At 44.5% G+C, this 27,697-nt stretch overlaps 1 protein-coding gene across 5 annotated transcripts in view; it reads right to left on the bottom strand.

Moving 5' to 3' along the window:
- Smarca2 (SWI/SNF related, matrix associated, actin dependent regulator of chromatin, subfamily a, member 2) overlaps positions 1–27,697 on the bottom strand; it is a 170,199-nt gene that overhangs the window by 128,283 nt on the left and 14,219 nt on the right. For all 5 annotated transcript variants that reach the window (XM_013348059.2, XM_026781645.1, XM_026781644.1 and 2 more), the window contains exons 2-5: positions 23,075–23,340; positions 18,818–18,947; positions 13,002–13,430; positions 4,850–5,111 (exon numbers count right to left, since the gene is read on the bottom strand). In XM_013348059.2, the coding sequence (XP_013203513.1) occupies positions 4,850–5,111; positions 13,002–13,430; positions 18,818–18,947; positions 23,075–23,299 (1,046 nt within the window). In that variant the 5' untranslated portion in view covers positions 23,300–23,340. The remainder of the gene's footprint in view (positions 1–4,849; positions 5,112–13,001; positions 13,431–18,817; positions 18,948–23,074; positions 23,341–27,697) is intronic.

The raw sequence follows: 27,697 nt of genomic DNA, 5'->3' as shown, positions 1-27,697 counted from the left end.
TCATAGAGCCAGAAATGGAAGAATTCAAAAATCAAAATCTACGTTACATGGATTATCCAATTGGTTTTCCCCATCTACCTATGTAGCCCCAAATGTCTAAATAGGCAACACACAAACACACAGTAAAGCTGAAACAAGTTTTTACATTTAAAATCACTTTGCTTTGTAATCTTATTATCAAGATCACACTAAAGGGACTTAGCTATTGCAGTGGCAGAAGATGGTGTTACCCACAGTTCCATTATGCTACATCCTAGACTCCATGTGTTTGAGTATCCTAGAATGTAAACCCCTCCTATGTATTTTGGTTTGGTATGACACAGCGAGTCGGGTACTAAACTCTAGGAATGACAGCTTCTGGTTCCTCCTGCCAAAGGACAGGCTCTAGGGCACAAACAGTGCCGACAGGACATCTGGGTTAACGGTGCTGAGGCTAGCCCACACTGAGCTGGATGGGAAGTTGGAGGGAAGAGAGGGACATGAGGACCCAGGAGTGGGGGCGGGCTGGTGGTCATGGAGTTTGAGGACCTGGGCCACTGCAGCAGGTAAGAGCCAGGGGTGCACTTCTCCCTGTCGTGACTGCTTCTCCGAAGGAGAAATGGTTTATCATTGCATCTCAAGACTTCCTGACACGGAAGAATCTCTTTTTGTATGGAAGAAGTATGAAGTACAAAGTGCAAACTCAAGAAAAGAGGGGGAGGAGATTTTACAGTGAAATAATATATACTCGATGTGGCACACGGGGTGGGTGGCAAAGTTACGTGGGGGGGGGGCGTTGGGGGAGGGTAAGCATACAAAACTATCTCTGTTGTTGTTGTGCTTAATAGAAATCTTCGTTTTAAATAATGCTCCTCTCCAGACAATTTCATCTCCCCTTCAATGGGATTCAGCAGGAAGTCCGATAAAGAGAGTCAGGATTCTAAACTTCCCAAAACAGCAGCAAGATGTAATCTTGCCTGACTGCAGGAGACTCATTTAGCGTCCTCACGAGCACAGAAAATTGAAGCAGAATTAGGTCACTCCGGTTTTTCATACAGACTGAGGAGTAAATCAAGAGAGGTTACTGTTCTGGCAAGGAAAAGAGTTCCATTAAAGGCAACAGATATTTGTTCAGGTCCAGGGGAGAAGTTTATGATTCCTCTAGGAGAGTTATTTGAACAGAAAATGACACTGGTACATTTCGTTCCTTCAAGGAGCCGAGTGACAGACACTTTAAAGAGCGAGGGAGAGAGAAAGGAAACATGTGTAACTCTGTGACTCTTCTGGCAGAGTGGCTATCAGTTGTTTCTGAGGAGGAATTTCCAGGGTTGTGATGGCGACACGGGCAAGACAAGGAAACACACACACACACACACACACACACACACACACACACGAGACAAGCTATACATACATGTCTCTTAAACCCACTTCCACACTCAATTCTGTTTTGAGACCAGAGGTCTGATGCAATGTAAAGAAGCCTTTCTCAAACCCCTTTAAGTGTGAAATGCATCTTCCACGTAAATATTTGTAGACAGGGAACCAGTTTACATGTCAGTGTGTAAGCTCCTGAAGTTCTCTTTGATTGACCATGGAAGGAAATGAAGGTGGGTATGGAAGAGTCAAGAACTGGTGCCCAAAGGTGGGGGGTGGGGGTTGAGGGCTGAGTGCAGCATGCAAAACTGACACCAGAGAAAGAAGAATAAATTTCCATGGGGGGGCGGGTGAGCCAAAAGGAGAGCTATCTACAAGGGAGGTTAAGTATCTTCAGAACCAGGGCTGTACTGGTCTGTGACCAGTGAGTACACAGGCAGAAACGTACTTAAGCTCCAACCCAGAAAAAGAAGATTGATGGGTCAAAATTTGGAGTTTATGGCAAATCAGGAAGAGCAGCCAACTGGCTTAAAGAAATAAAACATAATAAGTTCTTGCCATTTTTGTAAACAAGGATTGTAGCCAAAGAAATGAATGTTATGGGATTTCTATTGCATGATATTTTGCTCTGTCAAAGCTTATGAAATCCCAAAAGTGATCTCTTAGAACCTTACTCAAATCTTTAGCCAGGTGACAAGCATGCACCAGGCAGAGACTAGTGCAGGGGAAGCCTGGTGGGCTAGCTCATCAGAGGGGGCGGGCTGGCCCATCAGAGGGGGCAGGCTGGCCCATTACAGGGGGCAGGAGAGAAATGAATCTAATACTTGTCCTGGACGAGTATGTGAGAGACTTCATGTAACCCCTGGGATGATAAACTTAATCTCTGCGGTTGAACACTGTCTTTATAGAGGCAGAAGCCAACTATTGTTCCATGACCGAGCAAGATAAGGCATGCCCCTGTAACTCTGCCAGCACAAATTCATTCTTCTCCAGATGGCCATGGGAACACCTTGGCCAAAGTTCCCACCAGGCTTTTGGCAACCCCCAAAACCTTGCAGCGTCAGCTTTATAAAAGTGGATGCATTTATCAAATACTAATAATATGAAAAATGACTATTCAACCACATTCTGAAAGGCACATGACTTTTAGTTCTTTTCGTTTGTGAGACAGGGTTTCACTATGTATCCTAGGCTGGCCTTGATCTCAAGATTCTCCTGCCAGAGCGGCATGCAGCACCATGTGCCATAACTTAAAAGAAACTGGTAGATATCATTTTTATTAACATAGGAGAATGGGGTAGGTGCGGTGGCTCAGTGCAGGTACAAGGCACTTGACTGTGGGCTCAATCTCCGGGAAATACATCGTGGGATGGAAAAGAACCAACTGTCTCCCACAGGACCACACTTGGGAAGTAGCACAGCTGTGCCACAAAATAAACAAACAAACAGAAGGAGAAAATACAATAAAAAGTTATTATAGGAAGATAATAAGGGTTGCAAACGTCTTCATACATTGAAATAGGCTAAAAAAGCATCGCTTAATACTTTGGAAGACAATCCGTTAAGCCACACTTCTAAAAATGGCTCTAAAATGAGATCATAGGAAAGCCCTGTAATTAAAATTCTGGCAATAATAACAAAAAAATTTAGGAGTCCACAAAGCGGTTTATGCGCACACATGCACATGTATGGGGGGGGGAGGGAGACTGAGTAAGAGAGAAAACGAAGCCAGGTATTACATAAAATGTCTAGGTACAAAGACTATCTTCTGAGGGTCGCTTTAATAAGCCAACAAAAGTCCAAGCATCTCTGCAACTTCCAGGCAGGGCAAAGGCACGACAGACTTTAGGAAAGATAGAATTCAGAGTAACCACACGATTCTGCTCTTTCTTATAACTGACCATCTCCACCAATTACTTTGTATGACTTTGTTTACTCAACAGCATCTGAGGAGTTTTTCTGCCATGGGTGTCCTTATGCTTAAGGTTAGGACACACAAGTATTGACCCAACAGACTCTGCCTGGCCCTGATGCTCAGGTCACAAGCTGGGTCTGTCGACAGAAGTGCTCCCAATGATGACAGGCAACAGAAATGAGACAGCAAAGTCATATTTCTTCGCCAAAAGGCGACCGACATCTAATACCTGGTCACTGGGATGTCTCCAAAACAACTCTCCAAATCAGTCATAGTTTATTAAATTTCCTAACAAGCTACATACCTTTTAATAAAGATTAAGATAGTGCTCTTAAAGAGAATCCAAACACTGCTTTACTGGCTAGCATTCCCTAATTTTTAACATCTAATTTTCTTTTAATTCAAGTAACTCTAGGCAAATAATTGACATCAATATTACTAAAAACTTCCAAAATATATTATCCTTCCTGACTCTATGAAACATACTATACTATTTTTAACACGTTAAGTCGCAGAAAAGTGATGCAATCTCATGAAGACAACTGAGCTGTTTCTGACAGAGGATGCTTCCAGGCAGGTGGCAGAACCCAAAATCGTAGCTTTGCTTCATCTTAACACTTAATGGACTCACTTTTTCATGGTTGTTAGCCATTGTCTTGAGTGGTCTGCTAAATAGAGCCTGTGGGCCAAATCTTGTCCACAGTTGCTTTTCTAAATAAAGTTTTATTGGAACAAAGCCAAGACACCATAGTCTATGGGTGTTTTCCCACAAAAAGGGCAGAGCTGACTCTCTGTGTCTAAGACATATGGCCCTGAAAAACATTAGATGTTTTCCATCTGGTCCTTTTACAGGAAAAGGTTTGCCAATCCCTAATTTAGATACAACTGTGTCGAATCAGGTGACAAGTGTCTGGATTAGGAGTTTAACTAAGGATTCCATCTGAAAACAGAGACCTAAGGCTTACCCTAAAGCTGGGCCAACCTCTAGACTAAAACATGCCTGAATCAAAGCCCAGATCACACTATACCAATCTATGCGGTATGCTTTTTAGTCCCATGAGGATGACCCAGACAATATACTCAACTTGATTATCTCAGTCATCAGTTCTTCAAGAACACACTGACAATCAAGGACGAGCTATTACATGATTCAAGCCTGAGATGATCCACCCTGAAATTAAGAAACTCTGGACTGGGCTTTTGATCACTGAATTCCCAGCACCTGGCAAGTGGATGGGACCAAAAAAGGTTTGTGATTGAACGAGAGAGAAGTCGTCACAATTTGTCCTGCTCGTATGGCTTAAGGACCCACTCAAGGGCATGTGAACATTCTCTACAAGTGTTCTGAAATCACTGCTGCAGTACGAGTCCTCTCCTGTCTCCCTTCAGTGCTCCCGGTGTCCAGTGCTCCCAGTGTCCAGTGCTCCTGGTGTCCAGTGCTCCCGGTGTCCAGTGCTCCTGGTGTCCAGTGCTACTGAGGCACTGTCCCATGAGGCAAGTCAGTCAGCCTCCCGCCCCACCCCCGCCCCAACCCCACCCCCGTCGCTGGTGATGGCTTGTCTTGATGGCCAGCAGTACCTGTACTCTCGCTCCTGCAGGATCTCCACGGGGTCAAGGCCTTGCGGTTTCTGGATGGGGCTGATACGGCTCTGCTTCTGTTGGAGCTGCAGGACAGGAGACGGCTGCCCTGGGGCAGGCTGCTGCACCGAGGGCCCTGGCACAGCCGTGGCTGTGGGCTGGGCAGCGGCTGGGGGTGCGGGCGAGGGTCGGCCACTGGGTGCTGGTGCTGACAGCTTCTGTGGGGTGCTCTGGCCACTCAGCAGCAGGTCCTGCCCGGGGCCTGTGAGACAAGAGGGACATGGCAGGACAGGACAGAAGAAAGGACACCTGCTGACCATGCCCAGCTCCTCCAGCCCTCAAGGACTACCTAGGCTGGAGATCACCAGAGTCTTAAACCCCAGAGGGCTGACTAACTGAGGGTACAAAGGAGGAAAAGGAATGAAGGCAGAGGTGAGAGAAGAAAAGTAATCCGGCGTGTGGTCCACAGGAAAATGGCATGCACTAATGAACAGTGTCAAAACCATCTAAAAAATGACTCCTAGTTGTAATACATCAAGGAAATGACAAGATGGTTTTTAATGCCACATTCTGTGGTGGGTTTCTGTTGTTTGTTTTTAAACAATCACAGGTGGATTCAAACTTCAGAAAAGAGAGTTCTACTACCAGATGTAATGGGTGTGGCCCTAAAGTCTCACTTTGCAAAGGGCTACTAAGTCCCGCAAGTCAGGTCTCTATCCCAACTGCCTGTGCTGGCTACTGGATCCAGTGAATTCAGGCTTACTTACAGTGAATCTCAAAACCTAAGTTTTACTTTAATCACATAGTAGCAAAGCATTTCTAAAACTATCCAACATTCGGGGTAAAATAGGCTCATTTCTCCTAATAAAAATCAGCAAATACTAAAGAAGGCCTTTTCCCTCTTATTATCAGACGATGACAGGCAATCTTGAACCTATCTTGGAAGCTTGGCATAGTGGCACAGTCCTGTAATTCCAGCACTTGAGAGGTAGAGGCAGGGGAATCAAGAGTCGGTAGCCAAGTTGAAAACCTGTCCCAAAAATACAAGACAAACCTTTAAGTATTACTGATTTCAATTTCAGCTGCTTTTCTGCATTAAGCTTTGGGAATTTCAGTTAACTAGATACAGATCTAAAGTAAGAAGCGCTTCAACTCTCCTCCAAGTGTGTTCTCGGTTTTCTTAAAATTAAGTAAGATTTCTGAAGCTACCAGGTGAATTAGTATATTTTTAAAAAATTAAATAAATAAATAAATAAATAAATAAAAAACAAAGAATCTCAGTCAGCAGATGCTAAAACCACAAACAGGCATTCATTCAAGTATTTCCTATATTCTTCCTAAGGGAAAAAAAAAATAAAGCTGTTCAACACAAAAACCAGTCTGAGACTTCAGAGAGGAGCAATAATTAACCATACAAAGGCATGCATTATGGAAAATGGAATGTATTTCTTCAATTTCCGACAAATCCCATTTAGAAAAGGACTTCAGTGACAATCCAGAGAAAGCCATAAGCAAACATTGTGACATGAGGAATGTGAAGAATTAGTATAAACTGCTCAGGTTAGTGTCAGTGTGTGTGTGTGCGTGCGTGTGTGTGCGTGTGTGTGTGTGTGTGTGTGTGTGTGTGTGTATCAGGCACATACATAATTAACATACAATACATGTAGGCCAAACACTAACACACATAAAATAACTCTAAAAAATAACATAAAGTTACCAAAAAAAAAATATTGTCTTAGCCCTAGCACCCACTGGCTGTGTGAAGTTGATCAATGCACCAAGCCCTGTGTCTGCTTCCTCGCCTGCAGAATGGGAACAATAATAATAACCTCTCTCATAGAGTGGCCACGAGGATTCAGTGAGATTTCTGATTATATGCTCAACTTTTCATCTTTATTGATCAAGAACAGGGGGAAGAGAAGTCCAATTTAAGGACTGTATACCACACAACAGAGAACCCCCATGACATAAAAGAGGACTTCCAGAATTTGGGTACCCGATTAGCTGGCAGCTGGCAGAGGATTCTTTTCTGGGCCAAATTTCAGAACATTCCTGTAGTTTCCTACAACTCAGCACAGATGCTCCTTAGGTCAGTGGCCTTGTCATGTGCCTCCTGCCAGCTGCTCTCAGGGCCACTTACAAGCAAACTCTATTTCCTAGCTAAACAGAAATTCATTTTCTGTGTGGGTCTGTTTTCGCCTCTCCCCGACTGACTGTATAAATACTTTCATTTACAGAAACCAGGACACTCAATGTAGCTTCCTGCACTTACATTCAGGATGTCAGCCCCCTCCAGTAGGCTCTGTGCTTGTCCTGTAGGAGGTTTACAGACAGCACTGGACTCCACAGAAACCACCCACTGTGCACCAGACAGCCTGCGGCTGGCTACCTAAGGCCTTTCACCACACCTTCAAACCGAATAAAAACTGTTTTCAGCTCGTCTCTTCCCCTCTCTCCAGTACGAACAATTTAGGCTTATGGTCAGTATTCAAAATGCCTTCTGCCTTAGGAGCCAAAATGGAGGCTGTACTCCCTGGATCTCCGGAATGTGGTTCCAATACTGCTGGGGTGGGGATCTTCAGTGGATGCATCCCATCCCAACCCACCTGATAGGAAGCAATAGGGCAACACACTCACTGATATACCTAGGCCTCGCCTGCACAGAGTTTCTGTGCATTCAGAGGACACTCAGCACACAGGATAATCATGCAAATATCTCTCTGCATTAAATAGGAATGTAAGTGATTTCTACAGGTTGGAAATATGAATATTTAAATTGAACACATCAAAAAGTTTCAGATGCCAAGGAGGGGGGTAGGGGCAAGCATTTAAATGGGGGGGCGGGGGCAGGGGAACCACTTTCTTCTTTTACCACCGTAAGATTGTTCCTTCACTTCTCCAAACCACAGCTTTCTCAGTTCTCGTTTTTATTCTGCTTTAATCCCTAAAAGGAAAAAGAGAATCAAAACGAAAAGAGAAATGTGCCTTGGTCTGGAGTTCTGCCCACAAGAGCAAGGACAAGGCTCCTCTTGAGAAGTGGCCAACTGCCCCACCCCCCAGAGTGGGAGCCTTCTTCAGCATACTTGCTCATACAGGGCATCCTGCTGGGGAACAATGTCACTTCCTGTGAGTCCTGCTCAGGGGTAGATTTGGGGAAGACCAAGCCAGCACTGTCGCACATTCTCTTCCTGCATTAAGTACACTGGGACGTGGGATGGAAGTTTAAGATCCTCAGAAGTGCATGCATTAAAACGTCTTTTTTTCCCTGAAAGATTGGCAGGGTGTTTGTGAGAAAATGTGTTGGTTTTTTTTTTTTTTTAGGGGGGGAAGGAGTATACAACATTAGTCAAGTTTCATATTGACTTAAAAAAGTCCTTACATTATTTCAGCTTATCATAGATGCCAATAGAAACAAATGCCTTCATCCAATAAAGTTGTCTGTCCTAGATCAGATTTCTGCACAAGTATTGCAGGATGGGCACTCCTGACAGTAGCAGGGACATGCCACTCCATTGGAAAGAGATACCTTCTTCTTTTACGCATGGCCTCCTTGCCCACTTAACCGGAAAACAACATCTACCCAAATACTTTCATTTCTTACTAAGCATGACAACTGGAAAATACAAAATACATGAGCAGTGGGTAATAAAACCAGGTCCCTTTGCTGATAGGGCTGCTATAAGACAGGCACGGACAAAGAGGTGGGTAATTAAGAAGTGTAGTAATATGGAGCTGCGGGGCTGCATCCCCAGCACCCCAGCCACCTGGCTAGCTTATGCCCCAAAATAATTACACGGATACTGTATTCTTTTAATCACTGCTTGGCCCATTTCTATCTAGCCTCTTCTAGGCACCTGGACTAGCCCATCTCTAATAATCTGCTGTAGCCCACAAGGTGGCTTACCAGGGAGATTCTAGCCTACGTCCATCCTGGGTTGGAGCTTCATCACATGTGTCTCGGCCCGCGTCCGCCCAGCGTCCGCCCAGGAGCCGGGAGCATGGCGTCTCTGTTCCAGAGCGCAGAGCTGTCGAGTCTGAGCTCACTTCCTCTTCCTCCCAGCATTCTGTTCTGTTTACTCCTCCCACCTATGTTTTAACCTATCAGAGCAAGCAGCTTCTTTATTTAATTAACCAATGACCTTCCTCCATCAAAAAAAAGTAAGTACCCCATCTAGTAGAAATGACCCAGAAAATGTATGCACAGTTAGGTTCAGTAGGCATAAGTATTGTCATATGGATGTCCTCAGATCCACAGTTAGGTTCAGAAGACATAAAGTATTGTCATATGGATGTCCTCATATAGTAGAAACTTTGCCCTTTAAGTTTCATTACTTCACTCAGCCCCATTATTAGACCCTTGGGTGCAAAGGCTTCTCAGATGAAGAATTCAGCGGCCTACCCATGTGAAATACTTTCATGCTGAGGCGAGGTCACCAAAAGACTACTAATATCTTTGGAGGCCTATGATGTGGCAGGTGATATCCCAAGACAGGCTCCATGACCCATGAATTATGCTCATAGAGCAAAATCTTCCCAGCTCTCTGCCCAGTGGCCAGCTATCTTGCTGTAAGCAGCTGGCCTCCGTGTTAAGCCTGGTTGTTGGAACCACTCATGCACTAAGATGTGAGAAGCAAAGATGACTGATTCTGTTAACAGCATGTCCAGACTAAGGGTGAAAAGAAGCCGGGATAGGACACTGTGATCTTCACTCTTAATACACAAGAGTGAAGAGCTGAGGCACCCACATTTTATAGATCCTTGCCCTGGTCTAGAGAATTTGGGTCAAGAAGGCACCCTTTGGGGGAAATTCAAGTCACAGCCATTAGGATCTAGACCTAGAGATGTCCTCCATGCAGCAGAGATAACATGTGCCAAGAACATCACAGAGCCCAGGTAAGCGAGAAGGTTCTCGGTGAGTCAAAGTTTCATATACAGAAAAAAATTTCCTTATCTTTGGCCAAATTCTCTAGAGCTTTAGTTTCAGTTTAAATATCTACTGAGGGTTCAAACTGTCATGTCCCTGCATGGGGTTTGGGGTGCCCTTTCCAGTCATGTGGTATGGTTCCATATTCTCCTCCATCTATCAAAGGGCTCCCTGCTAGTCACACAGAAATCTGTGTATGAAATAGTATTTTTTTTCCTTTAAAAACTCAACTACTAACTGATAGTGCTGGTGCCTGCCTGTAACCCCAGATCTTAGAGAAAGGAAGGCTACTAAGGGGGCCAAGGCCAGCTGGGGATTCAAAGGAAGAACTTATCTTACACACATACAACACACACACACACACACACACACACACACACACACACACACACACACACACCAAAAAAACAACAAAACAAAACATAGCTACATTCTAAATGTTTGTGTCTGCCCAAATTCCTATGCTGGAATCCAAATCCTCAAATAAATAGTATTAGGAGGCAGAGGAAATTAAGCCATGAGGCAGAGCTCTCATGAATGATACCAAAAACCACACGAGAGGCCACAGACGGTTCCCTCACCCAGTAAACTATGGGAGGGTACAGCACAGGTACCTCCTAAGACCCAGAAAGCAGGACTCCCCAAGTGCTAAATCCGCTGACCACCTCAGGTTGGAAGCCCCAGCCGTCATAACTATGAGACACAAACTTCTGCTGGTTCTGGTTTGGGTGTTTGTTTTATGATAGGGTCTCAGTCGTCCCAAGCTGGAATTCAAACTCACTGAGGCCTTTCACCCCTCCCACATCTACCTCCCAAGTGCTGGTATCTCATCGGCGTATATTTTAAAATACCCATTAAAATGATTTATTTTTCTGTGTGTATGTGTGAAATGTGTGTGTGTGCGTGCAGGCATGTGGAGGTCAGAAGGAACAGGTGTCCTCTATCATTCTCTGCCTCATTCCCTTGAGAGCTCCAACTGAATACAAAGCTTGATTAGCAGCCAGAAAGCACCGAAAATCTTCCTGTCTCCAGACCAATCCCTACCCTATAGTACCCAGATTACAGGTGCACATAACTACACCTGATCTTCACAGGGGTTCTAGGGAATTGAACTCAGGTCTCACAGTGCTTGCACAACAAGCCCTCCTACCCATTGAGCCATCTCGGTCAAGAGACTCATTCCTAATGTTAGTTACATGTACAACTAACAAGAGTTCATCTTCCTGATATCGCTATTTTTGGAACTAATTCTATCAGAAAAGAAACGTTTAAGACAAAACAAAACACCAGTCAGACTCCTTTTCTTTTTACCAGAGTTCCTAAACCTAGAACAAATAGTCCAAATTCATTGTTCTCACAGTGGTGAGCTTGTCAATTTACCCAAATGAGTGAAAGCCATTCATAGGAGATGGTATCAGTGTCCGGGAGCATTAAGCTCCCCACAATCCAAAGCTCTCACACGAAACCATAAGCTCCGTTTATCTAGTTCTTTCTAAAGATCTAGTTAATTGATTGATTGATTGATTGACTGATTGATTGGAGAAGGGGGTCATGTATGCCCCAGAACGCATGTGCAGGTCAAGGGCCACTTTATGGAGTCATTTCTCTCCTCCTACCTTTAAGTAGGTTCCAGGAATGGAACTCAGGGTTCATCAGGTTTGTGAGTAAAGTACCTTTACCGAAATCTAACTTTTTGTAAAATTATTTATTAATATTCATTTTATTTGCAATGGTGTTTTGCCTGCATGTATGTCTGTGTGAGGGTGTCAGATCTTATAGTTACAGAGAGTTGTGAACTGCCATGTGGGTGCTGGGAATTGAACCCGGGTCCTCTGGAAGAGCAGTCAGTGCTCCTAACCACTGAGCCAGCTTGCCAGCCTGTCCAAAAGCTATCTTGGGATGCATACTAGAGATGCAACCTTCATAGAGGAGCACTCTAAAGCCCCTTGTACCTCTGAGTTTCATCCATGAAAAAATCATGTCTCCAGAATACATCATCCTGGCCAGTTGTGTAATCATAGTTTCTCATTCTTATCCCAGAGAGTCTAAGGAACAGGTCACACGGATCTGTTACCTCGCTATGAATAAGTGTTCCTAATGCTTCTACCACACAAAGCCTTTCACGATAATAATGAAGACATAATGATAGCCAGTTTTCCGTATCTGTGAGTCCCAATTCTGTGAATTCAACTAATCACAGACAGAAAATAGCTGGAAAAAAATTGCATCTGTATAGAGTGGGCATAGACTTCTTTTTCTTGTCATTATTCCCTAAACAATACAGTGTATCGACTATTCAGATAGCATTTGTGTTAGAGTCAATATTTCTCATAAATAATCTGCAGATGATAAAGTGCACAAAAGGATATGCATAGCTTAAATGCAAATGCCACACCACACTTCCTATGAAGGACTTGAACATGACGGATCTTGGTATCCACTGGGGTCCTAGAAGCAGTCTGCTTCAGACACAAGGAATGACTGTAATTTGAAGGATAATCACACCTGGGAGATCTACTTTATATTCTCATGCCAGAAACGGCTTTGTGTCCTCTGAGAAATTGGGAAGCAACTTCCTTCTGAATGGTGAGAATTAGATACATGACCCCATCTCCTTGTAGCTCTGTCAGAAAACTCAAGTCATCTTTGAAGCTAAGCCACAGCAACTGTGGGGGGCTCTTATGGGCTCTCCATCTCTGACCTGGATTCTTGCTTCTTAAAAAAATAATAAATTCCCATCTTTCTGCTTCTTTATTTGATAATTTTTTGTACAACATGTCTCATCAAATGCACATATGTTTTTCCAACAAAAAGGGTAAGAAATAAATAAACCAACAAATACGGAAAGACTCAGTTGGGGGCCAATTTGAGCAGGGAGTTTTATGGATGAGTGCAGACGAAACAGGGGTTCCTAACCTGGAGTATGCTGATGGGCTTCTAAGCAACCTTGTACCTCTTAAAAGAGAATGCAAGATCATGGGAGAATGTGCTTACGTGCTTTCTCCCCAGATTCCCAGCTTGCGGGAGGGTTTCTGACTAAGAAACACTGCTCTAGGATCCTTTATAGCAGGAACCAAGAATCTCAGCCAATCTCAGTGGGACAGAAAGAGACATAGAAAAAGAGTTCGGTCGGCCGCAGTCTTTCACCAAACTAGTAAGTCTGTGTGCTAGAGACTGCTTCTCCACACTGGACCACAGTGCTTTTCATTCAGTTGGGTATTAACCTACCAGATGGTCTGTTGTAGCTAACAAGGGCTGGCTGCTGCTGCTGTTGCTGTGGCTGTGCCTGCTGCTGAGGCTGCTGGGGCTGCTGCTGTTGCTGCTGAGGCTGCTGTTGCTGTTGCTGCTGCTGTTGTTGCTGCTGCATGCCAGGCAAGGTCCTTTTCCCCTGGACTGCAAGCTGCAGTGTTTCGGGGAGGGGCTGGCCCCTGGCCAACATTTTGTAAGCTAAAATCTGAGCTCGAAGCTGATGCAGCTGCACAGGACTGAAAGGTGAGGGTCCTCTGTTAGGCTGGTTCATGGCCTGCTGCAGATCTCCTGGGATGAGTGGCCCTGGCTGGCTCGGTGGCATCTGGGGTGGGGTTGGGCCTCCTCCAGAGATTGGGCTGGAGACGTGCTCTGGGGCTCCCAAAGGAGACGGGTGTGGTGACATATAACCTAAAATAAAACACAAGATCACAGGCTGTAGCAGATGACCCCGAGAGAGAGGTAGTCTGGAATACTCGAATAACCCACCACAGCAACACTACATGATAGAAATTTAAGGTATGGCTAAGTTGACAATGGCATATATCTTAGAAGTTTAGTCTCTAATACAGCTTCTCTGTAATTTAAAATTCTCTGGTAAGCACATTAAAAAGGTCAAAGAAACAGGTAAAGGTAGCTTAAGAACAGTTTATATAACGCTCACAAGATTAGCAAATTCACAAATAGGGACTCTGCACTGTTTTTTTCACCGCAGGGCTTTGACACCCGGCATTTCATGCTCACAGAACATCCCTATTCCTCCGGCCACATTTGAGATCATCAATAGCCACTCGTACCCTAGAAGGCAAACTGTCCATGGTGATTGTCCACCTGCAGGAACGACGACGAAGGGCAGAGATTCTGCATCAGAGGCAGCGCCAAGCTACCCAACAAAGCACAGAGAGGCCTAAAGTGGCTCCGTGTAGGATAAGCAGTGTCTTATGAAGAACTCAAATATTATTTGGTGGGTTATCATGCAAGCTGTGACTAACAGGCAATTATTGGTGACCTGGTGCTGCCGTTACCATGCCATGACGGCTCCTGGCATCTCAACTGAGTTGGTCCAGCATCAGGCTGAGCCCAGGGCTGAATGCAGGCAATTTATACAGGAGGTGCAGGGACACTGCGAGGAGTCTGGAGAGGTGATATATGGGAGGGAAGGTAGCCAATAAAAAATGCATCACCAAGCCAGCTGTTGCAGCAGGACCTGAAGATTAATCCACTGCAGACGCTCTGGGACACAAGATAAATAAACTACCTGCAATTATTCTAGGGAAGGAGTGAAGAAGTCAGGGTATTTAAACTCCTTCAGGATCAGTCACTGGTTAAATCACTAGTTATCACTACAGCCCTGGGGGTCGTCTGTGTTCAGAGGACTATTCCACTGTAGGTAAGCCAGGTGTCACCAGGCAGAGGCGAATCAAGATGGTGCCAGCCAATGGGCAGCTGTAGGCACAGAAATGGCAGAAGTTCCAGAGCACACAGGGGTGAGCATATACTGCTGTATCAATCCTCGGCACAGCCCTCTGACGACAAACCCTGTTACCTCATGCTCCAAGGGAAGGCTGCGGAGGCTCAGAGAGTGAGTGAGTTACTCAGTGTCACCCAAGTAAATCTTCACAGTCAGGTTTAAACCAAGCCTGTCTGGCTCTAATGCATATACTCCATAATCTAATCTACATGGTGTTATGTCAAAATAAGTCAAGTATTTAAAGTTTCAAAAATCTCCCAGCATAACACTTAGGATATCGCATACAAATGAAGTCACGGACTTGAGTGTTCAAATGTAAAACCAAACTGAGGAAATAAAGAATATTTTTCTTAAGGAAGGAAAACTAAAATGCACAGAAATGTTAAGGGAGTCATTTCAGAAGGTGGTGTGCTCAACAATACCTACAGTGTGGGACCGAGTGCAGTGCCAGGAAGATTCAGGGCGGAGGAAAAAAAACCAAGTACCATTGCAATCAAACAGTTTCCTTGCGTTCAAACAAAGTACCAATATTAATAAAGCAAAAGCAGTCCCCAGGCAGAAGAGGACAAACACAGACGAAAGGACTTGATCCTTCAAAGAATGTGTGAATTTGACAGTTATCATAAAGGTCACCGCACGCCTGGTTACGAGATAAGGGCTGTGTGTTTGAACCCATGTCCAGTCTGAAGAGCAAAGTTGCATGGTCACAGAGGTCCACGGGTAGGTGACCCTCACACACCACCACCATTCTGAATCCCAGAGAGAATAAATGATACAGTTACTTTTAAATGTGGTTTTGCCATTTGGAGAATGAACATATTTAGCACGATCCCCCGATAAGAACTCATATTCTTCTGTTGATGGCTAAGAACTGGGATACCATGTGGGGAACTCCTACCACAGAGGAAGACTGCTGGGTCTCAACACCAAATCCCCACTGCACGAGGGATCATACAACACCAGGACTGGGGCTCTAGTTAGTCCTCTATGTAAGTGAGCCACGGCAATCTCCCTGAAGCCAGCCTGTTAGACTAGTAGAAATATTCCAACATGCTGCTATTTATAATGATGAATCGGGTATCAATAAGACTCTGAACTTCTGCTGTCAATCTTTCCTTGTTAATGAAGCTGACACTACTGAAGGAGATACTAGGACCCCGATTCCTCTCTCTGTGTCTCTGCTTCTGGGGTGCTATAAGGTAAGCAGGCCCTCCTCTACTCCCTGACCCTTGCCACCTCGGGCCTAAGTTCACAGAGCTAAGGTGGACTGAAACATTTGTCATTCATTGAACCAATAAACTTTCTAAGTGGATTGCTGGACTATTTTGTAATAATGCAAAACCAACTAGCATAGCATACCTGGCGACTGAGAAATCAACCCAGAAAAGTATCGATGAATTTGACAAGAAGGAAAGTGACAGAATAAAACCCATACTGCAGGATCAACGAATACAGTAAGAAATTTCACCTGAAATTTGGCAAAGAAGAAACTGGGGGCGGAAAGAAATGACTTCCCGGGATCTACAGAAGATGCTAATAGAATCACTCTGTCACTGTGACATTAAAAATATGACAGTGGCTCAGCCTCAGAGAAGGTTTTTTTTTTTTCCTTCATGAGTAACATCCCATAAAACTTGAGGAAAAACAGAATCTAAACGGTGCATCGGCATAACCTATCTTGGTAATTGTCCTTCACTGAGGAAACGGAGGGAAGAAATGGCCTCCAATGAGGAGACACTTGCCTGAAGTCGACACCATGGATGCAGATGCCACTCTTCTGGAAGTCTTATTTGATTTCCTCATCCAAAGCGTGACAAAAATGGCAGTTTTCCTTCACTAGTCTTCAAGAGTTACTATCGCTCAAGTTTCACCTTGCCTTAGAGAGAAGCAATAAGCTCTCTCTCTCTTCTTTAATATTCTCAAACTTTTTAAATACCAATTTTATATGTACCAGCCATACACGTGTACACACACGTACACACACACACACACACACACACACACGCCTATAAAGGCATTCTCAAACCACTGTGCTAAAAAGAAACAGAGCTTTCATAGTGACCATGAGGTACCCTGAGAGAAATGGTTTTGCCTTCCAACCAACGCCCTAAAGTCACTTAGCATGTATTGAACTGGTTACAGCTATAAGACGGACCTCTCTATACCTATGTGTTTAGGAAAAAATTTCCACAATGGGATTTTTAAGATGCATACTATTACTAGGTCGGAATTCTTTTTAGATCATTACTTAGAACAGAAATGCATTATACTAATACTGCTTTATTTAAACACACACACAACTTATAAATAATTGACTCCCCCGTCTACAGGGTACTTTACTCTTCTATGGAATAACAGTACAGTTTAGTTCTGACTCCACTGACTAAAGGGCCTCCCAATAACTAGTGTAATTTACACAAAAACTGAGCTCTAGTTCAAAGTGTACAATTTGTTTTTGTATCTAATGGAACTGTTTAACTGAGTGTGCATCTATAGTCATGCACTGGCCAACCGGCCAAGCACTGGAAATCCAACGGTAAATAGGATATTCTTAAGGTAGGAAGGGGAGCCAAGCTACCGGAGAGTTTTTTAGGAGAAACCAACGTGAAACTATTCTCAGTTTTAACAATCAGGGGTCATCGTTCCTTTGTTTGAGAGCTGTCACTCAGCATCACCTCCACATGTAGGATAATGTTCGGAGCAGAACACGTTCAAGCTCCTATATGGCCTTAGGAGTGACTGTATGTAATTCCTCCATACCTTGCAGGTACTAAAACTGTGGTCTCATTATGGCTGTGAGCAGACATGGCCCCTCAGAAACTTAACCAGCGAACCTAAAGCTGTCGTCACAATTCATTCTCAGCCCTCGTGAGTCAAACTTCTCCTTCCGGGCCTTCAAAAGTTTCAGATTAGTTTTCTACAAGGTCAAGATTTCATGCATCATCTCGCCTGCCAACAAGATTCACATCAGAGCCTAGGATGCTCAAGGCTGCAGATAACAGAGGGACACCACAATGCCAGTCTCCACAACCTCTGAGTTATACTTCAGAAAGAAGGTAACTATGAACTCGGCTCTCTAAATCCTCCCAGCCAAGTTTTTCTATCGCAATCCCACTGTAAATGGAGGGAAACTTAAACCCTTAATTACAGGGAAGTCTGTATGACGAGCAAACCACGGTGTCCCAGAAGAAGATCCACATACCAGTGTCAGCTGACACTGGATGAGTCCATGGCCTTCGTGTGTGAAAACGACCAAATGATGGTTCTGAAAGCAGGCTATGGTGTATTTTAAATGGCTCTGAAGTATCTTGATATCCCTTCAATAGCGAAGGAAGGAGACATGACATCGATAGAAAAACTCACATATTAATTGGCTATGGCGAAGGGTTGAATTGTGCGCGTTGCTCCCCACCAAGAAATACACATTGATAGCCGACCCTCTCTACCTGTGAATACCACGTCTTCTGGATAGAGGGTCAATGCGATGTCACCAAATAAAGAAGATCTACTAGATTAGGGTCCATCTTGACCCAAATATCAGAGAAGAAGAGCTGGCTACTGAGACAGACCGTGAAAATGCCTTGTGGTGACGGAGGTGGAGACTGGAATGTTTTGTGAAGGCCAAGGTTTGCTGCAATCAGCTGGAGCAGGGGAGGATTCGTCTCTGGAACCTTTAGAGATAACAGTCTTTCCTGACACCTTTGTCATGAACTTTTTTTGTCCCTAGATCTACGAGAGAGGTTAGGTTTGTTTTGGGCAACAGTTACTTGCTACTGCAAGCCTAGGAGACCTACAGAGTCACCTAACAAGAATGGTAGGTAGTTTCACTAACGGAAAATATCACCTTTGACCGAGTATGTAAGAGTCACCTCAAGGGTCACAGGGGTTTAGTTCATCTTACTTTTACATACTGCTGTTGACAGAGACCTAGATTCCCTTTTGGCCTTTATCAATTACCGGCTATGTATAGTCAGAGAAATAAGGAAACTTGCTAAACTTTAGCTCCCTCAATGAGTTGGGTGTGACATCATTTACCTTTACAAGATCAAAATAAAGATTCTCGATAAATGACATGAAGCTCCGAATAGCATATTTGGATGCATTAGGTTGGTAAAATTACTTGGACTTTGAAAATAAAATTACCCAGATGAGTAATTTTTTTTTGGGGGGGGGGATGAAGAGGGTAGCAGATTTCTCCAGAGAAAGAAAGCTAACTGGATTTAACCATCTTTAGACACCTAGGTTAAAGCCGTAATTAAACTACCACCAGGAAAGACTGAAATTGTATGGTACGAAGACAAAACTCCACAGTGCAGAGGACACAAACCTTGGCTGTGCTGATCCATTGGGCTCTGTGGAGGGCCCATTCCTGGGTGTGGTGTCCGCAGGCTGGTGCTCTTCATAGATCCACAGTGGACATCGTCGACAATCCCCTTATCGTGTATCCCGTCCATGGGCTGAAACATGTACAGGGCATCCATTAGACACCTCGATAAGGCAGAGTATTTCTAACAAGACCACCAGAAGATACCTCCAGGCTTTAAAGATACGACACAACCATCTACTGTCTCTTTTACATTCCTATATTATGTACTTCATAAGTAAAATAAGAAAGATCACTCCAATAGGATGAGCAAAACCTCTCTAAGTCAAAAAATAAGGCTTTAAAAACCGTTTCATTCTTTGACCAATGTTATAATCTGTTTTAAGCCTGACAATTGAAAAGTACCGTTTACAGGGTAGATGACTATTACTCCCCTCATACCTCTGTAAATAAAGCGTGAAACCCGTTGCGTATTGAACTTATTCTGGAGTCCTGATGAAAGCTACATGAAATGTCTGAGGTGACCTATTTTCCTGGTAACTTTTCTTCACTGGATGAATGAACTAAGGAAAGTTAAAAAGTTGAACCAGAAGGTTCCATGGCAGTTGGGAAGGAGAAGAACATACAGAGCCGAGAAGCAATGGGGGGTGAGTACTGAAAAGGAGGGAGTGAAAGCAGGGGGTTGTGGGGGGGGATAAGCTGCAGGGGGAGGGAAGAAGAAGAAGAGGCTAAAGGCACAGGCTGGAAATTAATAACAAGCACAGGGGCTGGACATTGGACCTGAGGCCCAGAGCGTGATAGACATACAATACATAGCGATTGAACTGATGTTAATCCAATCCAGAATCAGGCAAGGGAGCATGCGCTTAGAAAAGGAAAAGTCTATTCTTCCCCCAACTGTAATAGCAATTTTCCAAACAGCCTGGAAGGAACATTTCCAAGAGTTTATAAAAACCAAATGACTTCAAGCAAGAAAGTATGAGTGTTTGCAGTTTTGGAGAAAAGAAAGTTAATTTCTGCAGAGTCAAAAGCATGCACTTGAAAAGAGGGAAATTTTACCATAAAGAGGATGCTCAGAAGAAAAATGGGAAGAATCTGGTATAAAGAGTGTCACTGAGTCTGTTAAGTAGTAATAATAGAGAGGAAATCAAAGCCATGCAGCAGATGTATTTAGGCCACTTGTTTACTTATTTTCAGTGATGTTGAAAAGCGAAAAGCTGAAGCTCAGAGGGAGATGGAGGAGGAAGACAAGGAGCGCAGCCGCCTGAAAAAGAAGGAAGAAAGTGAAGGCATCTGGCCCGCAGGTGTGTGCTCCCCGGGTTCACCCAGGTCCTCAGGCAGAGAGCTCTCTCGGGGGCTGCAAGTGGGGGGAACGGGGTGGTAACATCTGCAGGGCTCAAGAGGAAAAACTGCAGAGCTCACAGGCAAAGCCAACACCAAACAAAAGGGAGTACCCAGGAGTGGAGAAAATAATGAGAGAACAGATCACGGGACAAAAGCCATGGGCCACAAGAGATGACAATCAATAAGACTGCCCAATAGAAAAGCAAGTCAGGACCAAGCCTCACCCACACATTTAATTTTTAAAGGCTTCAATCACAAAGGTTAACTAAACACGTCCTCCACATTTTTTTTTCTTTCCTTTGGAAGGTGAGGCCTTTATCCTCAGATCATCCCAAGGTTCTGTGACACAGGGACAGAGTCCACGAGGGCAAAGCAGATCTAGAATACATCCCGAAGTTAACAGAACAGGAGCCGACTCAATGACTTCAGAACGTCAAGATGTCAACCCATAATATGTCATGGAAAGTAAGAGGCTTTGGTTCTGTAGACATGACAAGTCAAACACAGATTTCTTTTTTTTAAGGAGGGCAGCCAGGCGTGATGACGCAGACTTGTAATCCCAGCAGTCCAGAGGTGGAAGGAGAAGAGAGGAGTCCAAGGCCACTCTGGGTTACACAGTGATGTCAAGGCTACCATGAGGTATGGGAGACTCTTAACACCAACAAACAAACCAAAAAGAAAAGAGGGGGCACGCAAACTTGGGGATACTACAGAAGTACATCTTTAAATAAAAAGAGGATGTTTCAGGGCTATCAATAGAGACAGCATGGGGCTGTGATTAGAAAAAAGCCCACAGCTGCCTATGCATACCTGTGCCGAGCCTGTCCTGTTGCCAAATACGGAAAAAAGGAAGCTGTAGAATGCGCGTACAGCTGTTTACTTGGTAACCAACTCACTCATTTTTCTTGGTACTGCTCCACTTTTCACAATAAGCAAATATTTGGAAATCACGATATTTGGAAATCATCAAGTGACTTTTATAAGTAGACCTTCCCTTTGGGATTCTAAGGCCCTACCTTGAAAAATGACCTGAAGTCCTACAGAGTGAGGTAAGACCCACCCCTTCCCCTGAAAATGCTTTTGTTTCAAATGAGTGTCTCGTAGCACTTGTCTACTGTGTGTGACGGCTAACTTTCCGTGAAACCTTGACCACTGGTATCTGAATACTTGGTGAGGTTTATATCTGGGTGTGTCTTCAAGGGGTTTCCAGATAAGGTTAGCATTTGAATAGAAACTGAAGAAAGCAGAGTACCCTGGCCTACGCAGCGGGCATCATCCTAAATTCATGCAGAGGCTGAAGACAAGAAAAGGCACAGGTCGGGCGCAGGTCTGTGGGAGTGGGTCTCCTGACCTTCCACCAGAGTTTACAGGATTGGCCTTGCACATTCCCACTGGCTCCTCTGGGTCTCCAGCCTGCTGACTGCAAACTGTGGGACTTCTCCAGAGGCCAGTTCCTCAGGAGAAATCTCTTATATGCCATTGGCTCTTTCTCCAGAGGATGTGGGCATCCATGCTGCATGGACAGGGCAGCCCCGCATGTAACATCATCTGCAGGGATGCAAAGCCCACACTTGCCTCATGAGGCAAGACTTTCAAGAACACAGGATGCCCTTATTGGTTTTCTTTGATTGCTAACCTTCAAAGAAACACTAAAAGAGGAACTTTCTTACTCAAAGAGGCTATCTTTAGTTTATTTCCTATAAGGGCTCAAGGCCAAACAGTACCTATGTGATCATCCGCACCACAAAGATCTCATAGGGAGGGGATCGCTAGAAACTATTCTAGAAATGAACAAGCAGATCTTCTGATCCAGAGTGAGGGTGCTTCAGACACAGAGAATTCCCAAGATTTCCCCCACGGCAGCTCACCCACCACCCTGGAGACTGAGCAGGACTGTGGAGACTCTGGGACCAACCTGAGCTATCTACCTATCTCAGTAAACCAAAATGGGAAGAATTCCCTAGAAACTATTCAATTTTAATAAAGTCTTTTGAAAAATACTTAAAGATGGTATCTATTTATTTATTCTTTGTGTGTGCCACACTCGGGATGCCTGAGGAGTTTAGGAAAGGAAGTCAGACCACTGCAGCTGCAGTTACAGGGTGGGGGTTGGCGGCCCAATGTCAGTCCTGCAAGAACAGCAAGTAATCTTAACTGCTGATCCATCTCTCCAGGCCCTGAAATATCTTTAGAAAAATACTTTGACCTGCCACTCTTAAAGATCTAGTTTTATCAAATAAATTTCAATAATTTTAGGGAATAAGAAATTTTCGATATATTGATTTACGGATGATAAAATTATATGAGAGATGGAAGGGGAGTTTTATTTACTAATGGACTTAATCACCAAGACAAAATACCTTTGACCCACTAATCCTTTGTATTTTAAAAAGACATCTTTATTACTGGGCCATCTATAACAGCGAGAGTATAGCAATGGCAGCCTGTTTTACATTAGTTTGGGGATGCTTGGTTTTTTTGTTTTTGTTTTTCTTGAGACAAAATCGCCTTACATAGTCCATGTTGGCCTCAAAAGCATGATCCTCTTGCTTCAATCTGCCAAGAACTGGGATTACAGGAATGTTTTTAATAACAGGCAAATTAACACAGATTTCTTTTTTGTTTGTTTGTTTTTGTTTTTTGAGACACGGTTTCTCTGTAGCTTTGGAGCCTGTCCTGGAACTAGCTCTTTTAGACCAGGCTGGCCTCAAACTCACAGAGCATCCACCTGCATCTGCCTCCCGAGTGCAGGGATTAAAGGCGTGCACCATCAACGCCCAGCTGTAAACTAACACAGATTTCTAACTAGATCCTCATGTTAACAACAGGAAAAAGCAGGAGAGTCATCAGGACAGGACGGTACCCAACCAAGCCTGGGAAGTCAGGTCAAGTGGGAAGGAATGCTCAAAATCTTACCTTATGCATCTGGTGCATGCCTTCCTGTGGGAAGTCTGCGGAGCCCATTGTTGACATAGGATGTGAGACGCTGGGAGGTCCAGGACTGGGCCCCATCATGCTGTGGACAGAACCTGGAGATGGTCCTGGTCCTGGACTAGGCCCCAGAATTGGTCCAGGAGAGGGTCCGGGCCCTGGGGAGGGCCCCGGGTGGGGCATCGCAGCTGGGTCTGTAGGTGTGGACATCTATTTCTCCTGGCTCTGCCAGTCAGCAGAGTGATACTAAGCTGGTGAGAAGGGGAAAAGCAAAGAAAAGAAAGGGCTGTTTTAAACATGGTGTTCAGATCCAAATAAAACAGTTGTTAGAATTCGATGGTGCCATTTCTATAACTAACATCAAACAGAGCTACCCTGTCTCCTCCAGATGTTTGAATGAGTGTGATATAAATCCCTGGGCCCCAGTTTTTATGAAGACCACTTGTTTTAAAAAACACATGCTCTAAGTGATTCCCCAGAAACATAAATCATCCAGGATACAGAGAGACTGGCTGGAGCAACTGGAATTTAACACATAAGCAGGATCTAAACAAGTCTGAATGTATGACTAAACACAACAGACATTCTTCATTATAGACGGGCTTAGACACCTTAGAAGTCACTGAGTCCTGCCTGCTCCCACCCCCACTCCCCCACCCCCACTCCCCAAATCACTGGAATAGAAAATCCTTTACAAATAAGTACCCCTCCAAGACTCATTTTCATAAGTCAACAAGGCAATAAAAACTTCACAAAGAATTCTAGATGACTAAGGGGGTGGGAATTCTAGGTGACTAAGGGGTGGGGGGGAGGAGATACAAGTCTACCAATTGATAATAAAAAGAAAAGTCCCATCATAGAAAAAGAAGAAAGATAGCCAGGAGGTGGTGGCACACACCTTAAACCCAGCACTTGGGAGGCAGAGGCAGGTTGGTCTCTGTGAGTTTGAAGCCAGCCTAGTCTACAGAGCAAGTTCCAGGACAGCCAGGGCTACACAGAGAGACCCTGTCTTGAAATAAAGAAAGGTAGGAAGGAAAGAAGCAAGCAAGCTATGGGGATCATACTAGTATGGATTCAAATCCACTGTGACACAATTACTAGGTAAGTTCTCGATACTTCCTGGAGTCAGATGAGATAGCACATGCAAAAAGAAAAACAACAAAGTTCACAACTACCACAGTCTTCATGCCTTATCCACCAATCAAATCTACTGGACCAGAAGTCATCAAAACGAACAAGGACAACTCAACCTCCTCCCAGACAAGTAATAGAAACCAAGTAACCACTTGGACTGTTATGGTTCCTGATTTGTGCTAGGCCTCTGGTCAAGGTTGCCAGAGGGTAGCTGTGTTTAGGAATGGACATTATGTTTCTCCAGACTTAACTGTGTGCTACTCTGTCACCCAGCCTCCAAGCCTTCCCGGCATTCCCCCACTAGGAAATGACTGACGGAGTCAAGGCACCTTGGAGAATTAACGAGACAAAATGAGTAAATGAGATGTCTTCCGAATTCCCGTAGAGATCGACAGTCCTAGCAACACAGCTGAATGCCACTACAGTAATACCTGCTCCATGTTCAGGAGCTGTCCCGCTGGCCCACAAGTACACAGGGAAAACACTTTTGCTGTCAACCTCACAAAACACAAAATGGCGCCGCCCCACCCCCAAGTGACTCGAATACCTAGCATGCAATGGCAGAGATGCAACTAGATGAAAGTGGGAGGTGAAAAACCCTCATCGGCTCCATTCCTATTCCATTACTGAACCTCTATGCAGCAAGCCCCACAAAAGAGAACCCTGCTCCTCCATCCTGGGTCCCCTGCACCTTCAATCTGCATGCGCTCTGGGCTCAGAAAATACCCCAAAATAGTTGGGCCTGACACTTCACACCTACAAGAGCAGCACTTAGGGTGTTGAGGATAGATCACTGAGACACCTAGGCCAGCCTGGGCTACAGAGTGAGACCGCGTCACAAAACAAACATAAACAAAACCTCAATGAATAAACAGCTGACAAAATTCCAAAAGTAAGTTGATTCAATTAATCTTGTGAATAAAAACTAAAGAGCAGCCAGTGTCCAGGGTGTATATACAAACATGTTAAAAGGTAGGCAGAAACATAGGCCACTCTGGTGAACACATTGAGGTTAAAATGGGAATTCAATACAAATGCTTCCTCAAACAGAGAAGGGTCTGGGGTGAATTATAACCTTAAATGCCCTACGAACCAAATGTTATTTGTTTTTTTTTATGATTAACAAAGCAGGTGGAAGTAACTTTTGTGTTTGCCTTCCACCTACCTCGCACATAAACACACACATGCTCGGTCAGCTCTTTAAACTCAGGGAGCTGACGTCAGCTCACAGGCACTACAAGTTAGAATGTTCGGCCGTGGACATCAACAAACTGATACACCCCCTTCATTTTTTTTTTAGTGAATTAAAGGAAATTACTTAGTTCCTGTTATGGTTTGTTGTGAAATCGACTTCAATAGGTATTTTGGTAATATAGCACAAGTTTGAACAATGAAGACAGAAACACTCAAGTTAGCCTGACAGTCCTACTGCTTACGTTTTATATTTTTTACTATGTATAAATCCATGACTGCATTCTGCTTTTTATTTTCATCTGGATTCTCTGAGATGTTGTAAAAGACATACAACTCCAAATAAATATTCCTCTTTTTTTTTTTAATGGAAACTAAACTTCTTATGAGGAAAAAAAACTGTGGAGGGAAGAGGGAGGCTTTGGAGCACAGAAGTGGAATACTAACACAGGAGTATGTTACATGGAAAGTCCACAATAAGAGAGTCCGTCGACTCATGGATGTAAGGAGTGCATAGGTCTAAGAGAGGCAGCATAGGTTAACCCTGGGTCATGTGACTAGGGAATGGGAAAGATTAGAACTGGAAGGTGATGATGGCTGACCTCCACCTCAACTAGGAACCCAGAGATCTGAGTTCTGTGTCAAGTCTACTACCCTGGAGTGCTGGAAAGGTACTTTCCCTTGGGGTCCTTTGGTTCTCTCGAGGCTTAGGAGGGGAGTATCTCAAATGACCCCTCCATCTATCTATGACTTGGTGTCTATCATCATCCAGATGACCTCAACGTCCCCGTCTGACCCAGTGCTTGATAGAGCTCCTGAAGGGGCCTCTGTGTCAAAACCAGGACTGTCCATCACTCAAGCACAGCCGAAAAGAGGACCTCACAGAGCTGAGGCCAGCAGTTCTAAGCTGATTCTTCTTCTACATTTCTGCTGGCAACTTTATTATTTAGCTCAAATGCACAATTTCCTATTATAAAGACATGCAGGGCTACAAATTATAAAGGTACAAATCTCAAGGCAGAGGACATGTTATCACTGAGTCAGCCATGAGGGCTTCAAGTCTAGGCTGGTCAACTCAACTTCCCTTGTGTCCATCATGTCCACTCAAATCCTTGCCCCTTTCATCCTCCTTCAAAGCACCTGATGGTGGAGATGACAGGGTGGTCCCAGAAACACGGTGGGAGAGGAGCAGGGCTCAGTCTGGGAGAGAGTTTGACCAAGTTAGGAGACTGACAATCTATTACCGTTTTCTGCTGGGGACAGAGCTGTGCCTTGTCTCTGATGGGAACAACCAATGCCACAAGGGCGAGCACATTGAAGGAAATATGCCTGGGGGAGTGAGAGCACAGCTGCCGCCCAGACACAGGCAAAGGCAGCCCCCTCCCCTCCCTGCCGTGTTACCCTCGGCCTCAGACTAGGACTCCCTGAGGGCCAGGCCACTGTGTTCTTGGCAAGAATTCTTCAGCAGTACACCCTGTCTTCCCATTCAGGCATTTTTGCCTTTACAACTGGGGAGGGCGTGTTTTTCAAAGCAAAAGGCCACTTCCCACAACTCCAAACCCCACAGCCATTAGCCCCAGACTCCCTTTCCCTTCCCCCTCTCACGTTGAAAAGGGCTGGGTCCCTCCATCTGCATAGTAAAAGGAGTTTAAATCCGTGGAATTTTAAGGGTCACCACCCCAACTATGACAACCCAGACAAAACGTAAAGCTCCAGTCTAATTGCAATCCAGGACATTCCAAGGACCTGCACGTAGGTGGTGGGAGTTAAACACACCTCACGCGCTTCAAACTCATTCCAGTCGCTTGAGTGAAGGGGACAGTGTGTCAGGCTCCCAGGGAAAAGTGGAGGCAGGAAAGAGTCTGGCTGGTGCAAAGTCACTCGGGTCGCAGGAGCAGAACTTCTCATAGAACACTTTATCCTTTGACTCTCAATGCACCAACTAAGCAGGGGACCTACCAGGGCAAGTCCATCACCACCACCCTGTGGAGGCCCAAAGAGGCCAAAGGTCAGAGAGTTTGGGACTTGTTTTTAGTTCGTTCATGGTTATTGCGCTTCTAACTCAAAGGTCCCATCTAGTTGTACTCCCTCTGCTCTCTGAAGAGTTCTGCACTCTCAAGGCTATTGTCAACAGGTGTGGCTAAGTTGCCAGACCCCTGGCTCCTGGAAGAGTGGAGTAGTAGGTTCCTACCTAAAACAAAAGTCTAAGGATCCAACTAAATTCCCATAAATCCCAAGTGATTTCCATTCACTTGGGATTGCACCCAGGGAGTGGGTTGCCTA

The sequence above is a fragment of the Microtus ochrogaster genome, chromosome 8, assembly GCF_000317375.1.
Source record: "Microtus ochrogaster isolate Prairie Vole_2 chromosome 8, MicOch1.0, whole genome shotgun sequence".
Lineage (NCBI taxonomy): Eukaryota > Metazoa > Chordata > Mammalia > Rodentia > Cricetidae > Microtus > Microtus ochrogaster.
This window is presented reverse-complemented; position numbering and strand designations above follow the sequence as displayed.